The sequence below is a fragment of the Ammodytes marinus genome (assembly GCF_949987685.1).
Source record: "Ammodytes marinus genome assembly, chromosome: 7".
NCBI lineage: Eukaryota > Metazoa > Chordata > Actinopteri > Uranoscopiformes > Ammodytidae > Ammodytes > Ammodytes marinus.
Window position 1 is genome coordinate 10094821 of NC_137211.1, and position 18595 is coordinate 10113415.

The window sequence follows — 18595 nt, forward strand, 5'->3', positions numbered from 1 at the left end:
AAAAGCAAAGCCACAAAATAAAATCTGCAACAGCAATACCAAAAAAACTGTGAAGGATAAAACTCACATATTGTACTTTTGACACAGCTTTTGAAGGGATTCAACAAACAAGATGTCATTTGTTAATTAGTGAGTTTTAGAGATGCGGGTGGATTTTTTAATGCTAAACTAACAGGTTGTAGATTTCTGCTTCAGATTAAACAGACAGATATTGATCCTCTTAACATGATGATTGCTGCAAAGCCTATTTTCCAAAATTTCAAACTTTTCATTTAAAGGAGAAGTGAAATTTGTATGTTAATATACGTGTTAAATCACTCTATATTCATACAACAATCACTTAAACAGTATGCACAGTTCATTATTCGGGTCTCCCAGTCATTCAGTTTTGCAGTAATTGCCAGATAAAATCTTTAGTATCCCGCTCGTTTTATCCAATCAGGAGACATAGCGCTATAAAAAGGCGGGTCTCTGTGCCTGTGAACGATGACTCGCTGCTCTCCATCGCGGCACTATCTGCCTAAGACGGCTGCACGTTCATGTGGTGGTGACGTAGGGACGAGGAAGGTGACCGCTAACTGCAGTCACTGACAGGAAGTTAGCTAAAAGGACCACATCACTTACTGAACCTTTAAGCTAAACACTGTCAGATCAGGACAAAAAACTACACTTGACTGAATAAAGCAATTTTACCCAAGCAATGGTTGTGAATTTTTGTAATCAACAGATTTGCTCTGATAAGAGCTAAAGAAAAAAAAACATCCAAATTGTTATGTCTTTTGGGTAACTCCAAAAGGTCTCTTTAAAGAGGACCTATTATACTACTTTTCTGGTCTTAATTTCTTGTTTTACACTGCTATAGAGCAACCTGACACGAATCACATCACAAAAAACTATGTAGATTTTCGGGAAGCTCTTTCTCTTATTTTGGCGATCCAGCACGTCCTGTCAACACTTGAGTGTGTGTGCTTCGGCAATCTCCGCTCCCTCCGCCTGTGCATCTGCCATCTCCGCTACCCTCCCCCCCCCCCCCCCCCCCTCCTGCAAACCCCACTCCGTTGTGATTGGTTACCTTCCTTCCGGAACACTTTCAGTGGCGGGAAGCGCGAGCATGGACCTATAAGGGCGCGAGGCAGACGCGAGGCAGACGCGAACAGGGAAGTGACAGCATTACCATACATGGAAACATCCGCGTGGTGACTTCACAAAGTTACATGCAACGTCACAAAGTTACAAAGGGTAGACCGCTTTGAACACGTGACTTCTCGACTGGCTAGAATAGTGTTTAGTGCTCGGCACAGACACCCCAGACGGTCAGCAGGGAATACGTCGAAATGCATGCAAGTCATTATTTGATAATTTAGTATGGTTAAGCATGACTATGAATCATCATAACAACGTTTATAGGTCATAAAAGTCAAAAAGCATCATAGGTCCTCTTTAAAGAAATATGTGCAGTACTTCTGAATAATGTAGATTACTGTAGCATGGGACCTGCGATGGATCCTTGAGGACACCACAGGATTCTTGCAAAGAGGACCGGTCCAGTAGTGTTACATGTATACAAGTGAAGGTGAATGTAACGTCACTCAAAGACAGTGTTGGGAATAACGCCATTTAAAATAACGGCGTTAGGTAACGCCGTTCTTTTTTCAGTAACGGGGTAATCTAACTAATTACTTTTTCCGTCGTTACAACGCCGTTATCGTTACTGAACGTTAAATGCGGTGCGTTACTATGAATTGATTGAATAAACTGTGTAATCCGAACGCACCCCTGGCTCCATACTACACAAACTGCTAGTGAGGAGACCGGTGTGTTTTATTCAGTGTGGATGACATTATAACTGTCAGTTAGCGCCGTCACGTCAGTCAGCCGGAGCGCCTGTTAAGTGAAGTTTCTTTTTCTTTCTCTCTCTGTTGTGTGAGCTTGCACGTTGCCGCACTAACCACCTATCAATCCACGGTTGAAACGTGCTCTCCCTGAGTTTGTTTGCATCGCCCTTGTGAGTAAGTGCATGGAGTTTCCCGATCTCTATAAATTGTAATTTATGCACGTTATTAAACGGCCGCGATTCGCCGGTTGCATCAGCTGTTTAGCGTGTCATCACGAGCCGAATATTGCTATTGTTCTTTTCCTGGGATCTGTATGCTGCTGTGCATGTTAAAGAAGGAAATAAACAGGATAAATCCTCTCCTCCTCTCATCGTCTCATGCTTCATAGTCTGACGTTTTTGGCTGTTTTAGCCGACACCCCTGAAGTGAATCCAGTGATATTAGCAGATCAGCACGGTACATCCAGCAGTTTCCTCTACTACTTTTGTTGAGAACAAAATAGGCCTACTTGAAGTGCAGGATAGGCCTAAACCTCTTGCTGTCTGTTGATGTGCAATAAATATTGAAGGTTATGTAGCCTACAAGTAGGCCTACCTGTCTGTTCTACTCATTTCAACTGACTTGTGAAAACTGCTCAGAAAAATCCAAATTGACAACTTTTTTTTTTTTTTTTTTTTACACTAGGCTAACGCAAATAGTTACTTTCCCTGGTAACTAATTACTTCTATTGTAAAGTAATTCAGTTACTAACTCAGTTACTTTTTGGAACAAGTAGTGAGTAACTATAACTAATTACTTTTTCAAAGTAACGTTCCCAACACTGCTCAAAGAGAGAAGTGAGGTCTATGAGCACAATTAGAACAAGGGCTAATATTAGCTCAACTGATTCTCTCATAAGCACAGTCACAGGTGTTCGATTCCCTAAATTTTCACTGAAATGTCAAATATGTTACTGTGATTTAAATAGGGGAACAACCTCAGAGTTGGCAGACTTCCTTGGAGCTGGAACTGAAATTATTTGAAACAGTGAGATCAGAAGGTGGCTTTTTAGACGTACCAGAGTTTATGAAATGTCTTTTGTTTGCATTGTCAAGACATTTGGAACACACTTTCATGTCCACCTCAAAATGAATTGTAATGACTTTGGTGATTGTGAGTTTTTCACTGATCATCATCAGGTCAAAATTTGAATTTTCAAAAATATTTTTCTTTATGACTAAATATACCTGAAACATGAATGACATTATCTTCGGCCCCAGCTGTGTCTTTAGTGCTAATTAGAAAATGTGAGCATGTGTGTAAGCATGTTAGCATTTAGCTTAAAGCCCCAATGTGCCTTAGTAAAAAAGCCAAACACCCATTAACAAGCCACAGAATACTGGAGGCTACAGTTCAAAGCCTGTTCGATTGAACAAGCAAAAGAGGAAGCAGCTAAAGTAACAGACATTAGTTGGAATGAGAGCTTACAAAGTGAGCGAGTCAAAAAAAGCAGCTCAGTTAAGGCAATAAGGTAATTCACGAAACTGATCTGTAATGAAAGATCATTAAAAAAAATGTCTGAAGTGTCCAGACTCCAGATTAATAAACTGATAATATACCAAAGGCAGAAAGATTGTGAGATCTATGTATAATGAGAGTAAAAAAACGTTTTCCTATTAATAATTAAACATTTTGAAATCAGTAAAATCAATGTTTTACCGTTTGATTATTTTGCCACTGTATCTCACAGAGGAATATAATTGTAGGGTAATTTAAAAGGTACTGCAGAGAAGATTCACAATTTGCAAAGAGGAGAATTAGAAAAGGTAGATGTCTTTTAGGCTAGCAGCCTAGTCATGTAACCACTTTTATAACAGGCAAGAAGGAATTGCACTGTTCAGTAAAAAAAAACCCATCAAACATAAGAGATAATCTTTTTGAATGGGTTATTTGTCTAAATCTATCCAAGTGTCCTTGACTGCTTGGTCAGTAATGCATTTCTTATTACTCCCGCATCCACAGTGACATATTCAGCTTGTGTTGCTATGGCAAGGTTTCAGAAGTCTTTCTTCCCTTGAAAAATTATGAAAACTTTCAGTTGACCCAGCCTTCACACGGGCATGTTCAGTAAACATAAAGAGGGGAGATGTGAACTGAAGGCACTGTGTGTTCTTAGTGCCAGGAGGGGCCGAATTTAGAAAACAATAAATTGATTACTAGCACATCATAACATATGTTTTTGTACTGTGACAGAGAGTAGATACTTTATGCATTACACTAATGGTTAGGAAATAATACTTTATTAGAAAAAAATGTATCCAGATAAAACAAGCCAATGTTGTTCCTTACAATCACACAGACCAAACAGCTTTTTGCACACAAACATTTGCATTCCTGAACACAGTGAGATAACAACCCTTCACACCACTGGAGAAAATATTTAACAGAACATAAATTCATCAGAAATGAATCCATAGACAGACTCTTCTTTTGACATAATGGTGAAGTCCAGAGAAAAAGCACAATATGCTTTACACTTTAAATACAAATTGAAAAATAAATTAATTTCATCTTCAACTGAAAAACTATGAGATTTGTCTCATTCAGGAAAATTGAGCATGGCTGAAACAACATTAATATTTCAACATGTACATGATATTTCCATGAATGAGCCTTCATACATACGCCGGGTTACACTTCAAGCACCAAGTCAAAAGTCTGTTTTAACCTTTTGACATACCTTTCGACATGTGTGTATATTGTATAAAGGTTACAATACATTTTAAAAGCTATTGTTTATTAGAAGCCTGGCTTACAATAGTTTAAAAACTATTGATAGCCAAGACCCAGTCATTTTGATGTCATTCAGTAGCAAGCTCTAGATTTCTCAAAGTTAATATTTACATTAGTTGTATTAACTTTGGCTCAAAATAACATGTTTAAAGAAGAACTGAAAACAGCACTTTGAATGATCAAACTTCTAATGACCACATAACCCAGTAATTAACCAGAGGACAAAATTATTCCTCTCAAAAATCAAGTATGTGGTCAATTAACAATGAGAACAAAATGTTAAGCTTATGAATGTCATAAGCTTAACATTTTGACATGAGAAGCATAACAAGCTAAATGTAAACTATATACACACACACACGTTTACAGCACTCTGTTCATATGTGAACACACACACACACACACACACACACACACACACACACACACACACACACACACACACACACACACACACACACACCTATATCTGAGGACCTCATCTCCAATAGAAGAATTTTAAATCACATAATAGAAATACAAACACAACTGAGAAAAAAATAAACAGAAAAAAACAAGTGCAAAATCATTCCCATTTACAATGTAATTAAAGTCCTGTATAAATCAGTTCACAGCTCAGTTTGGAGTAAAACCTCTTATCTGAATCCCTGTGCCTTTCTTCTTAAAAACATCACGTTACTTTGAAGATGATTTTGTAGATTGAAAGGTTACAATAGCTATCAAAAACTAGTTATCATAAAGGTTGCCTAATGATAGTTTTCTAAACCTTCCATTAGACATTTCCCAGTCATTTGTATTTCAGTAGCAAGTTTTAGTGCTCAGAAACGTAATCTTTTGCATTAGTTTCATTAATTGTTACTTTTTTTAATATTGCACTTGACCTTAGGAGTTTTGCCCCATATACAAACTAGCCTGTGAACAGGATATCTATAAGGTATAATGGAAAATAAAGTGGTTTGCTGAAAGAACTATGTCTGTAGTGAATGATTGTGTTGTGTACATAACTTTGGTGTGTGATATAATAATATTAAAACAGTCCAATGTAAACTGTATAACAAAATAGCGTAACAGGATAGAGTTTGAACCCATTTTTCCCCAGCTGAACATACATTGAAAACCATTGGCAAACCCCAATGCTGTGAAATTACAACTCAATTAGAGAAATGAATAACAATAATAAACAACACGGACATAACATGCTGCCTAATGTTTTACAATGTTTGTCTATCGTAGAGAACCAGATATGTCATTCAGCTGGGAGAAGTAATGCACTAATCACAGTTGGTACAAGTAAGACATGACCATCTGTGTTCCAGCAGCAGCGACTGAACAGTACAAGTGTATTGCAAATATTTAAAATAGCCACCAAACTTTAGTGCAACCTCAAGCCTTTTAAACCAATCACACATGCACCTGTGCTCATGTAGGAGGAGCAGTGACAGACCAAAAAGAGATAACAAGGCCAGATCACAAAAGCCTAAATATTTTCATACAGTCATGATCCAACAATTCATTCAGTTTTTAGTTTTTTGTAACTCCAAACAAATGGGAGGCAAGCTTGTTGAACATCTTTTCACCTAGTACCAGCTAACAATAAGTAGCTGCTGAATGACCAGACTCACTGTGCAGGCCACAAGAGAACAGCATCAGACCCATACACAGTTCATACCCAGTTGTGGTACATATAGAGGCCGGTGAAGCAGAGGTTAGCAGTTAGGCTCGCTAATAAAAGCCCCGGCCAGATGAGGCGCTTCACCAAACCTGGAGATGTTACGGAGAAAGAAAATACATTTTATGAAAATCTTCATCAGGCAATATCAATGCAACATGAATGTTTAAATGGTTTACACTTATGTTACTGACAAATCATTTTCGATCAGAACTCATACAGAGCGGTGCACTAAGAAGTGTGTTTAATGGGTCAAAGAGGTATGTGGAGTCTATAGGCAGAGTTTTCATTGTGACAAAAGGTAGCTCTCTTTTAGCATAGATCTTTACGATAACTTATACACTTAACCCATTTACAGTATATATATATATATATATATACAGTATATAGTCTTTAGCCCAAACTGACTTTACAGAATTTACACAGCTCTCTCTTTGTGGAACTTTGTTTTGTTTTTAAATACAGTAGTACTCCTCAAAAACTAGGTATAGTTTCCCTTTAAGAAAGGAAAATGTAGTTACTGCTTTCAGATTGAGAAAGTTTGCTCCTATTAACTAGAGATGTGGTTCCTGGGTGCCAAGCCATATGCTGGTGAATTAATTAAGGTACAATTGTTTTTCTCTTCACTTGTTGTGTATTTGATGTATTTGCATTGAATATTGTTTATGTATTGTTGTTTTTCCTTTGAATTTGTTTGAACTCGACGTCATTGTAAATGAAGGTCACCCCTCAATTGGTCTCTCGAGGATAAATAAAAGTTATATGAAAATGAAATGAAATTAGCTCTGGGAAACTATGTATTTTAGTTGAATTAAAGTCAATCATGAATTTGGTAATAGTAAACATAATTGCACTGTATGCTGTGCAATAGAATTGTGAGAATTGGGTTGATTGCAGTCAAGCTGGATTGTATTGCCAGACATTTCTGTAATCAGAATCAGAAGAGGATTAATGCCATTTGCCGTGGTCTGATGGTGGATAACATACTACGCAAGTAAACATACTATAAGGAAATTTGAATAATGTAAACTATATTGGCATAAGTAAAATGTTATTCTGACTGTATCCAGAGATCAGTATTTAAGGGTTTAGGCTTTCCTTTAGATGGCTATAGACTTCAGAGAAGATTACTGAGCCTTCTGGACAATTTAGAGACTTTATTAGGTATTTCAGAGTCACCAGAGGAATCCTTTTCCATATTTTTCTCATTATATCATCTCTCCCCTCTGCAGTATGAGTATCTGCAGAGCTTTTCCATAAATTGGCAGTGTAACCGGGCCAACACACCAACTGTTATTTTGTTCTTTGCTCCAAGTATGGACAGAAAGAACAATTACATTGAAATGATGATCAATACTGCTTTCAATGCGTCAGAACTAAGATGCGGTACTAATTAGACTCCCAATAGGCAATGGAAAAGAACAGCTTACCCTTTGGAGGAGGGATGTCATCCAGCCCCTGTGTGGTAGTGCCAACCGGGCAAGTGGAGGATCCCGAGGAGCTGCCACGCTTCTCGTTCTCTCCAATCACACTTCTGTCCATTAACAGAGAACTCAAATCTGCAAAGCAATGGTACCAGGTAAATCATAAGGCCATAGTTGAACCATGAAGAGAATGAATGTGAAATCTTATCTCTCTTTAAAACCATTATGAGCAGAATTTTGGGAATGCTTCAGTTTGCCATCTGGTGGTAACATCATATATGACACTGTGGTAGATAGGGCTGGCCCGAATTATTCGAATATCCGAGTATTCGTTTGTTAAATTAGTATTCGGAGCTCAATTCAGTATTCGTTTTTTTTTCTTCATTTTTTTTTCTCAAAAAACATATTTTTTTTGCAAAGGTAGCTCAAACTGCAGTATATTTTGTCAGCAAACAATATTTGGATACACAAGTTATAAAACAATTGTAAAATACAAATTAGACGTTCATTTAAAATATATTATCGAATTATTTGAACTTTGACCTAGTTGGCCGCTGCCCTTTGCGCAACCGGTGATGTAGTAGGCTACGTGATGTTACAAGAGTGAGGCAAACTAAAAGCGGCACCAAGCGCAGGAGGGAGAGAGAGATGGAGGAAGAATAGATTGTGTTCCTAATAACTCTATAGGCTACCACAACATTAGCGCGATTTCGGAAGGAAATTTAATGCTTATGCTTGGCGTAATGCTAACGTTAGCTTAGCTCAGCTGTTTGTTTACATCAGCCATCATCAACCATGACTTGCTTGCATCATGGGAATAGGCGGTCAATAATGGATATAATATGGACAAAAAAGACTATCAATATTGGATCTTTGTATGGATTTATAAAATCGCCAAAAAGATGCACGTTCCTGGATGAATTGACAAGCTCCTGTACGGGTTACGATGGCGCAGAGGACAGCTGATTTGGAACGAAAAACAGCTGTTGCCTCCACGGGGAAAAAGTAAGGAACTCCAACTTTACTACCGTTCGAAAGTTATTAAAGCATCAACAAACTACGCAGCTTGCTGTCTCGGCTCACACACTCGATTTCAGTGAGTACATTGGGATTATTAATGTTGGTTTGATGGTGTGTTTTTCTGGAACGAATATCCGAATATTCGCTCGGAAAAACCAACGAATACTCGAAGCTTGAAAAATGGCATTCGGGCCAGCCCTAGTGGTAGAAGACAATATGCATTGTTGATGCAACCAACCTAGAACAAACCCTTTCAAATAAGTTTCACCTCGGATGTACTGACCATTTTGGCTTTGGAAGGGTGATATGTCATGGGAAAAACAGCCGCTGTAAACGGAAGGAGTCCGCTCTACAAGGAGATGTGACGGAGACACGGGCGGGGACATTGTTCTTGGTTCTGGCTCTGTGGAAAAAAGCCGGAGTTTGCGGCCGCTGATGTTGAGGCGGGCCGGGCTGATGAGGGGGCGCCGGAATATGGCAGAACCTGAACTGGACACAACTGATCCCGCCACTGAAGGAGTTGGAGAGGGTCCCGGGGAGGATGGGCGGCTCCCAGACTTCAGTGAAAAGTAGTCTGTGCCAAAGAGTGAAAAACTGTCAATCAAGTGCTGTAAAAGAGTTAGGAATTGGTTCAAATAAAAGGGTAGAGTGGAGTTCAGAAAATGAGAAGTTTCAATACCTGAGGATGGGGAGTCTTTGTACTGAGAGGATGGTTTGCTTCCGCTGAACAGGTAACCAGAATCTGAAAAGGAGATAATATAATATTTAAATCCCGTCTTTCACAACAACCACAAACCAGGTGTAGGGACCAGTTGAACTGGTTTGTTCATTTTGTGACTTTAATTTTGAAACTGACAGAGACAAGATCTTTGAAAACAAGTTTTTTGCAGTTTATGTAAATTTAATTTACTTGGATGTATTTTTTTAACTGCAAGTCTACATTTTCAGCATTTTTGACTATGTAACAGCAGCAGTAAAACTGTATGACAATATGATGGTTTACTCTGAAAAGGCAAACTAGGGGATTTAATCTAGAACACTTTGTCAAGATCAGCTAATATCTACTCACCATCTGTTACCTATTAACCTTTTATATACTATCTATGCTATTAACGCAGTTAGTAAAAACATAAACGTTTGCCAAGCGTTCGCTGGAGATAACCTAGTATGCCTTTAATCTGCATTTCACAAGCCATAAATGGGTATTGTTGTGCAAATGATAGAGCTATTAATAATCCAATAGGCATCTGGCCCTTTAATGACTGTGAAATGTTGTTTAAGTCAAAGAAAGAAGATACTCAGCATATACAGTGCAATTACAACTAAATATTACAGAACTAAACCCAGTCAAAAAAAATTATCAATTATTTTCGATTGTGTCATGTGTGCGCTCAAACTGAGAGAAATCCTTTCAGGGTTACCTGTCCTGGTGAGGGAGGGGATGGTGCCGAGGCGGAGGGCTCTGTTGAGGCGGCCAGGCAGCGAGGTGGGGGAAGCCTTGCGCTCTCGAGGACTCTGTTGGCAGTTGATGAGCGTGGAGAGGTTTGGGGGCGGGGTCGGGATGAAGGATTCAGCCAGGTCAGGTGACAGCGAAGGAGGCTGTCCGCTGTAGGGGGGCACTGCTGAGCTGCCTGCAAGGTATCTGCAACACAAGAGCAACGGAACGGTCTACTACCTGAAATCCATTTTATATAAAACTCAAAAGGTTGCAATGCTACAGAAAAAGCAACAAACACTTGTGTTCATAATCATGTACTGTGAGAGAAGATAAATAAAGAACACTGAATTTAAATGTGTGATATGTGCAAAGAAAGTAGTCTTCAAATGTTATTAGTGTCTCACACCAATGTCAATATATATCAATCTACATTCAAATATAAACTTTGAATGACAGTTATTGAATCATTGCACGTACTTTGAATCAAAATTTAACAAAACGGTGTGTTTGTGTTGAAAACAAACAGAGAATACAAATCCTTTCACCAGTTGTTTATTAAATTTCATGTACAGCAAGCATTCCTACAAATTCTTCAAATGTGGAGCCTGGCATTAAAAGCAAACACATACACACTCAACATTTAAACACCCAGAACACAATAGGCTTCATTGGGTATGTTGCAGGAAAACTTTTAGCATGGACGGAGCTCCATTTCTGAGAAAAAGAAAGTGGCAAGATTTGGAATTTAATTGAGTATTTTAGTGTTTCTGCAACACACACACACATTTCAAAAGACACATATACAGTTGTGTTCAAAAAAGCAGTGTGTTTAAAAAAATGTAGTAAAGATCAAAATCCTAATAATAGCTTTTATTTCCAAACACGCAAATGCATTGGGGACATTGCATATTCAATTCCAAATCCAAATATGAAGAAACATTTGTCAAATGTTTCTATATACAGAAAGTGAAGAAAAAGGAATATTAGACTGTTCAAAAAAATAGCATTGTCTGCATTTTTCTTTACAACTCAAACCTTTACTGTATCAACTGAAAAATGCATGAAGATTTAGCTTTCCTATGAATCACTGAACTAATATTTAGTTGTATACCCTCTGTTTCTGAGAACTGCTTCACATCCGTGTTGCATGGAGCCGACCAACCTATGGCACCTGTGAACAGGTGTTTCAGCCCAGGACGATTGGAATACATTCCACAATTCCTCTGCATTTCTTGGTATTTGAATGTATCCAAACTGATCCATGGTATGCGATAAATAGACCCGACACCATAGTATGAGAAACATCCCCATAACATGATGTCTGCGCCACCATGCTTCACTGTCTTCAAAGTGTACTGTGGCTTGAATAGGGGCCGCAGACAGTTTGTCAGACGACCCCCAAACACTGAATTCAAGCCACAGTACACTTTGAAGACTGTGAAGCATGGTGGCGCAGACATCATGTTATGGGGATGTTTCTCATACTATGGTGTCGGGTCTATTCATCGCATACATGGATCAGTTTGGTTACATTTAAATACTTGAAGAGGTCATGTTGCCTTATGCTGAAGAGGAAATGCCCTTGAAATGGGTGTTCCAACAAGTCAATGACCCCAAACACACCAGTAAGCGAACAAGCTCTTGGTTCCAGACCAACAAGATTAACGTTATGGAGTGACCAGCCCAATCCCTGGACCTTAATCCAATAGAAAACCTATATGTGGTGACATCAAAAATGCTGTTTTTGAGGCAAAACCAAGAAATGCAGAGGAATTGTGGAATGTAATCCAATCGTCCTGGGCTGAAACACCTGTTCACAGGTGCCATAAATTGGTCGACTCCATGCAACACAGATGTGAAGCAGTTCTCAGAAACAGAGGTTATACAACTAAATATTAGTTCAGTGATTCATAGGAAAGCTAAATCTTCATGCATTTTTCAGTTGATACAGTAAATGTTTGAGTTGTAAAGAAAAATGCAGACACTGCTATTTTCAGTCTAATATTCCTTTTTCTTCACTTTCTGTAAAGATGAAGAAACATTTGACAAATGTTTCTTCATATTTGGATTTGGAATAGAATGTGCAAGGTTTAAACACACTGCTATTATTTTGAACACAACTGTAGATGTGAGACCATCATATAGTTAGCTACATACTAGATATCTATAGTAACAGTGTGGTAAACACATTAACAGTCATGGCTGCATGAGAAAAAAGGTAGTTCTATAACTAGTATGGTTAAAAACACCACACAATATGCTTGGGGCAATAATGCTTAAAAGTTATTAGTAACAGACCAGTTTAAATGTAGTGATTCTAGAGATACATGTAAAACAGCCACACAGCTTATCAGGTAGATACAGGAATACAAAAAGCACACAGACACACAAACAGATGGATGTACACTAGGCTAGATAATATGGATATATAATAACATAACATGCTACATACTGGATCTTTATAGCAAACACAATTTTTAAGGACAGCATGTAAAACTTTGGCAAAGAGTGCATTTCAATATGTACCTGTAACTTACATACACAAACATACTATTATTGAAATGCATTTTCTCCTTATAACATTGAGAATGCAAACACCCATACACACACAATGAGGTTTAGACTAGTGTGAGCCTTAATGCAAATCTATCATATTTATAAAACTTAGCAAAACTCTTCTCCTGTACACCATGCTTTGTTCAAATATTTTTGCTTAACTTGCCTTCATCAGGGTAGATGAAGGTGAGTCAATGCCTTATAAATAACCTACAATGGCATCCCAGGTCTTATATTTGGCAACACTTCAGTTGAAAAAATGCCGAAAATAAAGCTCAACACTACTGCACCATAGGCGCTGGTTTGTTTCAACAACATTTCTCGAAATACGGGACGCACAACATGGAATTTAAACCCCACAGTTACAGCACTCTACCAAATACAATCTGTAAAACACTCTAAAAAGGTAGAATGTTTATTACTTTTCGAATTACATTCAAATAAATACCTGCCTTCACTCAATACATTCAAACAAAGTAAAACAAAGAACAGGTTTACAAAAAGATGGTGAGATGGTGAATAATGTTATCGCATGCAACTAGTAGGTCCATCCGTGTTTAATACATCAATGTGTTAGACTGTTGGTAAAACACAGTGCATTCTTAAAGTGATCAATGGAAGCAAAAGCTAAGTGCTAATGCACTTTAATATTTTCAGTTGCAAATGGAAATGCAGCGCATCCAAAAAAAAAAAGGTTAATATCTGAAAACATCAAAGATTAACGTCTATCTTTTCAGGTGGGACTTGCCATCATCATCATCATCTTCAACCGCTTATCCCTGGGACTTGCCATTAACCGATAACATGTATTGTGCAAGTCTAGTATCTCTGACGATACTGAGTTTTGAGTTGCTTATCTTGGACGAGTGCAACATGAGGTAAAAACGAACTTAAAAATAAAAAAACCTACTTATAATTTAGCAGGGCAATTGCTTACAGTTTGAAATTACACTAGAAATGTTTCCCCTCTAATATATTCAGTTGCAGTTAGCATGTTTAAGCCCTGGCACAATAACGCCGCCATAACTACTACATCACTTCTACAAAATACCAAGACAAGCCAAACACCTGCCTGGTATGCACCATTTCGGCGCAGCAAAAAAAGGTTTTGCTGGGATTATCGGCTTACAGTGAAGTTCACTCATCATTTCAAGGCAGAGGGGAAAAACTAAGCATGATCGAAAAGGAAAAAACAGGGTAACAAGATGACGTCATTGTGGACTGAAGATTGGATTTAGAACAAATATAGAAATTGGGGAAAAACTTTTATGAACTAGTGTTTGTTTAGATTTTCATATCGTAAGAAGCAGACGAACCAGTCCTCACGGTAGTGTATTTCAACATTCCTATTTAAAAAAATAAAAAAAAATAAACAAAAAAATCAGTTCTAGTCTACCATTAGTCTCCTCATAGAGTCTACTGTTACTACTTTTGATCAATGTATACAAGTTTTGTTCGCGAATCATCCTTCACTACAAACAATCACATTATCATGCATGGAAAAACACTTTCCAGCTCTAGTCCTACATCTTCATAATAGATACATTACAGACCTCTAATCAATGGCTTCAGGAAAAAAACATGATGAACAATATTTTGAAATATCCAAGGCAAACTCTTTGTTCAGAGTTGAAATGAAGTGTTTACATGAGGGATGTGATTGTTCAGAATCCACATCTGGAGCTTGGCCTGCAGTGTCTCCACAAATTAGTGTTTCAAGCAATGAGTTGTAGTTAGTAAAAAAATTAAAATAATTCCACCCACAACTACACACCAAAATGTTAATAAATTAATGAGAATCAAAATAATTCTTAATATTCCAGTACAGTGAGAAAACAGAGTTTATACTACAGTAGTTGGGTAATATAATGTTAAACTCCCACTATGTTGGTTTTCAAATTGTGTTAGTTAAAAAAGAATTAGCAAGTAGTTGATCATAGATTCAAAAATGGAGAATTGACTAATTGTGGCACAATTTTCCAAAAAAGTATCTGTATAACGTTCTTGTGAAGTCTTTGAGTTTGTAACTTATATTAGAACAGTGGTTGTTTCTTATAATTCATGTGTGGTTACAAGATTCAGGAAATAACACATTTTAAAATGGTCCAAGAAATCCGAAATCTATCATTGGAGTTAATAACGGTTCTGTTACGAACCAGAGGGATTAGGAAATGAGCCGTTCATGCCAAACCATCCTATTTTTGTGTAATAATAGTAATACCCTCAACGTCAAAATTATTTGAACCTCCAAATACATCTGAACACAGCAAATGTACCTCTGTATGTGCATATGAGCTTAAAAGAGAGGTTTTAAATGGGAGATAGCAGTTAGTACTTGTCTTTAGTTGTTGTCATGGGCCACACTCACACTTCTATGCTTTAAGTTTACCATTCACAGGTCATAACATCACAGTCATTCTCAAAGTAATTAAAAGGGAGGTTATAAGTAATTAATAGACAATGAATTAAAAACATGTTCTTTGATCTGTTGAAGAAAAAAAAAGTATAACACTGAATGTGTTCTGATTGGGTTCTAGTGACACAGACCTCTAATGGAAAGAGGAGGAGTCATTACAAATGCCCATGTTTCAAACACACTTTGCACATTATTGTTCAGACTCTGACCTTCTATATCTGGTTCTTCTTGGACCCAGTGGTTTGCGAGTAGCCACAGCAGCGGCAAAGCTGACTAGGCAACAGAGGGAGATGGTAGTGAGTTTGGCTGTTTCCACCCAGGACAGGTCAGCAGCAGCAGTCAAGTAGCTCTCAGCCAGGTAGAGGCACAGGATGAGGAACCACAGGACAGAGGCTACAGCATCGATTCTCCTCAATCTGCAAATGCAAGAACACATGAGCTTGCAAAGTTTGCTTCTGATCATATTCAACTAGACTACAAGGACCTTAAAATGGGTAGCGACTGCTTACCTTACAGGTCCAGCTAAGAAGACAGCAGTGAGACAAGTCAACAGGCCAACAGAGACGACAGCCAGCTGGTTGTCCCTGCCATGTTGCCACAGCAGCGTGGCATTCCCTATGGCATTGTCAGGGAGCAGCTCCAGCAGACCCTGCCATACAGGCACAGCTCCACTGCTTTCATTGTGAGGGGTCGATTCATTGGAGGGTGTAGGCTTTGGAGGAACCACCCCACCGCTTAGTGTCGGTGGGCCACTAGATGTAGTCGGCTGGACTGGCACTTCAAAGAAATATGTGGCAAGTAGGAAAGCGCATATCAGGAAGGTGAGTGCACGCAACAGTACGACCCCCACCGGAGAAGACACAGAGTAGGAGCTCTGTAGGAAGAGAGAACATGTTTTCATTGTCAATAAACAATTTTAAAAACCTATGGAAATGAATAACCCATTTTAAAAATGAATGTTGAAATATTCTAGTATAATTTTTTTTTTGTAGTGGCATGAAGTAATATTCATTCAGATTAAATCATTACAGATCCATACAAAACAATAGTAAGAACAGTATAAATTGTGGAAATATCCTTTTTATATTGATTATAAAGTAAAAGCAACAGGTTATAATTAGCTGTGGACTGGACATTTCTTTTAAGTGCAGGAACATGTGAATATCTGGTTCCGAAGCTTGAGTGGAAACTTCAGAAACACAACGCTTTAAAAGGGAAATAAATGCATGACTAGGTCCCTCTGCTGGTACAGCGTGGATAATTTACTAGCAGTAACAATATTAACCAATGTTTTTAATGAAATGCGAGTGGTCCTGCGTTTTTTTTGTTGCTTATATAAAATCATCAATTCTGGGTAAAGAAACATTTTGTATTCCACATGTTCCACTGACCAACAGTGAGATAAACTGACCGACTGAAATTCAGTGCAATTTACATGTCGTTCCTTGTCTGGTACCGTCAACAATCAATTTCACTGCAGAAGAGTGACTTTGCCTCAAGCTGTTCTAACATCTGAGGTACCATCATCATTTGATTCAGTCTTTGGTAGAAATATAAAACACTCTGCACGTCACAGCATACAGTTACCTATCAAGTCTTATTGTATTTTATATCAATTCAATAATTTTGGCTTTTTTGGGCCTTTCACTGACCTTTACAAAGCCCTTGTCTGTTTCTCGGCTGCATCGAGGCTGGTGGTTTAGGAGTACTGTTCGAAGTTGGCGGTTTTGATACTTGATGTAGTACTCCACTGCTGCCTGACACGGCCTGCATAACTTATAGGTCTGCTCCAAGTGGTGCTTGTAGGCTTCAATTTCCTCATCGTAGTTCTCCTACAAAGAAAACAATAACAGATATAGTGTTTACAGCTGTTGGTCATGGTACACAAGAACAACAGTGTTTTTATTAACAGAAAAGAGCACAGTACATACATCATCCCTTGGGATAAATGAGGCCAACTGCTTGATCTTTACAGACTGGTTGTTATTGCACTTTCTGCAAAGCAGCATCTGACAGTTGACCCACTGCAGTGTCTTGGGTGTCCCAGGTGAGGGGAGGCTACCAGTTATTCCATGGTTCAGATTCTCCATGTACTGAGCTGGTATGGGTTTGTTGTAATCCCCATTCTGAAAACAAATTATTAACATAAACAATTTAGTTAAATAAAAACTGAAAAATCACAGTTTACAGCACTGGAAATACGAAAAACTAATTCACTGCAGTTTACTGACATGCCAAAAGAGTTCATCAGGTGTAATGTCACTTTAGTCTTACCTGTTGGAAGCCATTGTACTGGTCACAGTTGGGACAGTCCCAGCAGTTTCGGTTCCCATAGGGCACCACGTTGTTCTGATTACAGAACCAGCAGTTCACATGTGCATGGTCCGGCTTCTTTCTGTAAATAAGAAGTGGATTTCTTACATGGTGCACCTCGACACTGTTTATCAAAAAACCGCTCATGCGATTCTGGAGGTACACACACGAGGTACACACCAGACATCACAAAGATATTTGACCATGGCTCTGTTCTTGTTTTTATTAACGACACGCTCATTTATTCATATTTTTAGTGAGTGGAACGCACAGGCTAGGACCGACCATGTCAATCTGTTTGGAGGTCTTGGCGTGCAAAAGTTTAAGACGCACCGATGTTAGCTAAATAATGCAACCCAAAACGGTCACAAAAGTCAATATTGTATACAAGTAAGAACGCTATTGTTTACAAACTACAAAACCTACATACAATGTACAGTACACTCGTGGAAATCACCGTTTTTATTTACGTTAGTCACAAAACAAGCTAGCATGAAGTTAGTTAGCAACACGGCTAGCAAAGTTAGCGCTCAGGCTAACGTAGATAAATACACCACTCTTACGAAATAGGAAATACATTTAGACATTTTCAATTGCACAATTATCTCCCGAATGTCACTATTACGAAGCACCAATGCAAACTGTAAACACTTTTATTTAAACTTGTAGTAACGTTAACGGATAGAGCTAAAAACAAAACGCCGCGGTACAGATCAGTGAAGTTACCTTGTGGCAATTTTGTAAATCAGCGATCCTCCGGCGACAAACGCTGTAGCTCCGACTCCACCGTACATTAATTCAGGGTACTCCAACAGAAGCTGATTAAACGCTTCCATCTTCACTGAAAATAGCAGGAAGTAAGCTAACAAAACAAGAAAAATGTAGCGCTGTAACGATACCGCTAAACACGGCGCGGGAGCGCACGCGGTAAGCGATCGGCTTTTGTTCACGCCCATGCAACGGAAACGGACGTGCGTAACAGCCTGGCCTGCTAGCGTTCCAATACTTTTTTGTCATGCTCTCTTTTCGACATTACCATCCACTGAATCCACCTTTGATTAAACTACAAAGTAAACAGAAAACGCTTAGCCATAATTTGAGTGTTTTGTGTGTAAGTGTGAAAACATTTAAACATCTCAATCAATCACACTT

The 18595-nt window shown here is 38.4% G+C and overlaps 1 protein-coding gene across 1 annotated transcript; it reads right to left on the bottom strand.

Annotated features, from left to right (window-relative positions):
• Positions 1 to 4104: 4104 nt before the first annotated feature.
• On the bottom strand, positions 4105 to 18369 carry tmem201 (transmembrane protein 201). The gene is made up of 11 exons (XM_080031255.1): positions 18170 to 18369; positions 17405 to 17525; positions 17062 to 17256; positions 16783 to 16962; positions 15640 to 16004; positions 15340 to 15546; positions 10142 to 10362; positions 9400 to 9462; positions 9004 to 9294; positions 7707 to 7835; positions 4105 to 6368 (listed from the first exon to the last, which is right to left on the bottom strand). The coding sequence occupies exons 1-11, from the start codon at positions 18277 to 18279 to the stop codon at positions 6271 to 6273; spliced, it is 1980 nt and encodes a 659-aa protein (XP_079887381.1). The 5' UTR covers positions 18280 to 18369; the 3' UTR covers positions 4105 to 6270.
• Between the last annotated feature and the right edge of the window lie 226 nt (positions 18370 to 18595).

Coding starts and splice junctions, on each gene's coding strand:
- tmem201 (XM_080031255.1), bottom strand. CDS start 18,279: ATGGAAGCGTTTAATCAGCTTCTGTTGGAGTACCCTGAATTAATGTAC. Junction 16,005..16,782: donor CAGACAAGGGCTTTGTAAAG/GTCAGTGAAAGG, acceptor CTCTTCCTACAG/AGCTCCTACTCTGTGTCTTC. Junction 9,295..9,399: donor CAAAGACTCCCCATCCTCAG/GTATTGAAACTT, acceptor TCTTTGGCACAG/ACTACTTTTCACTGAAGTCT.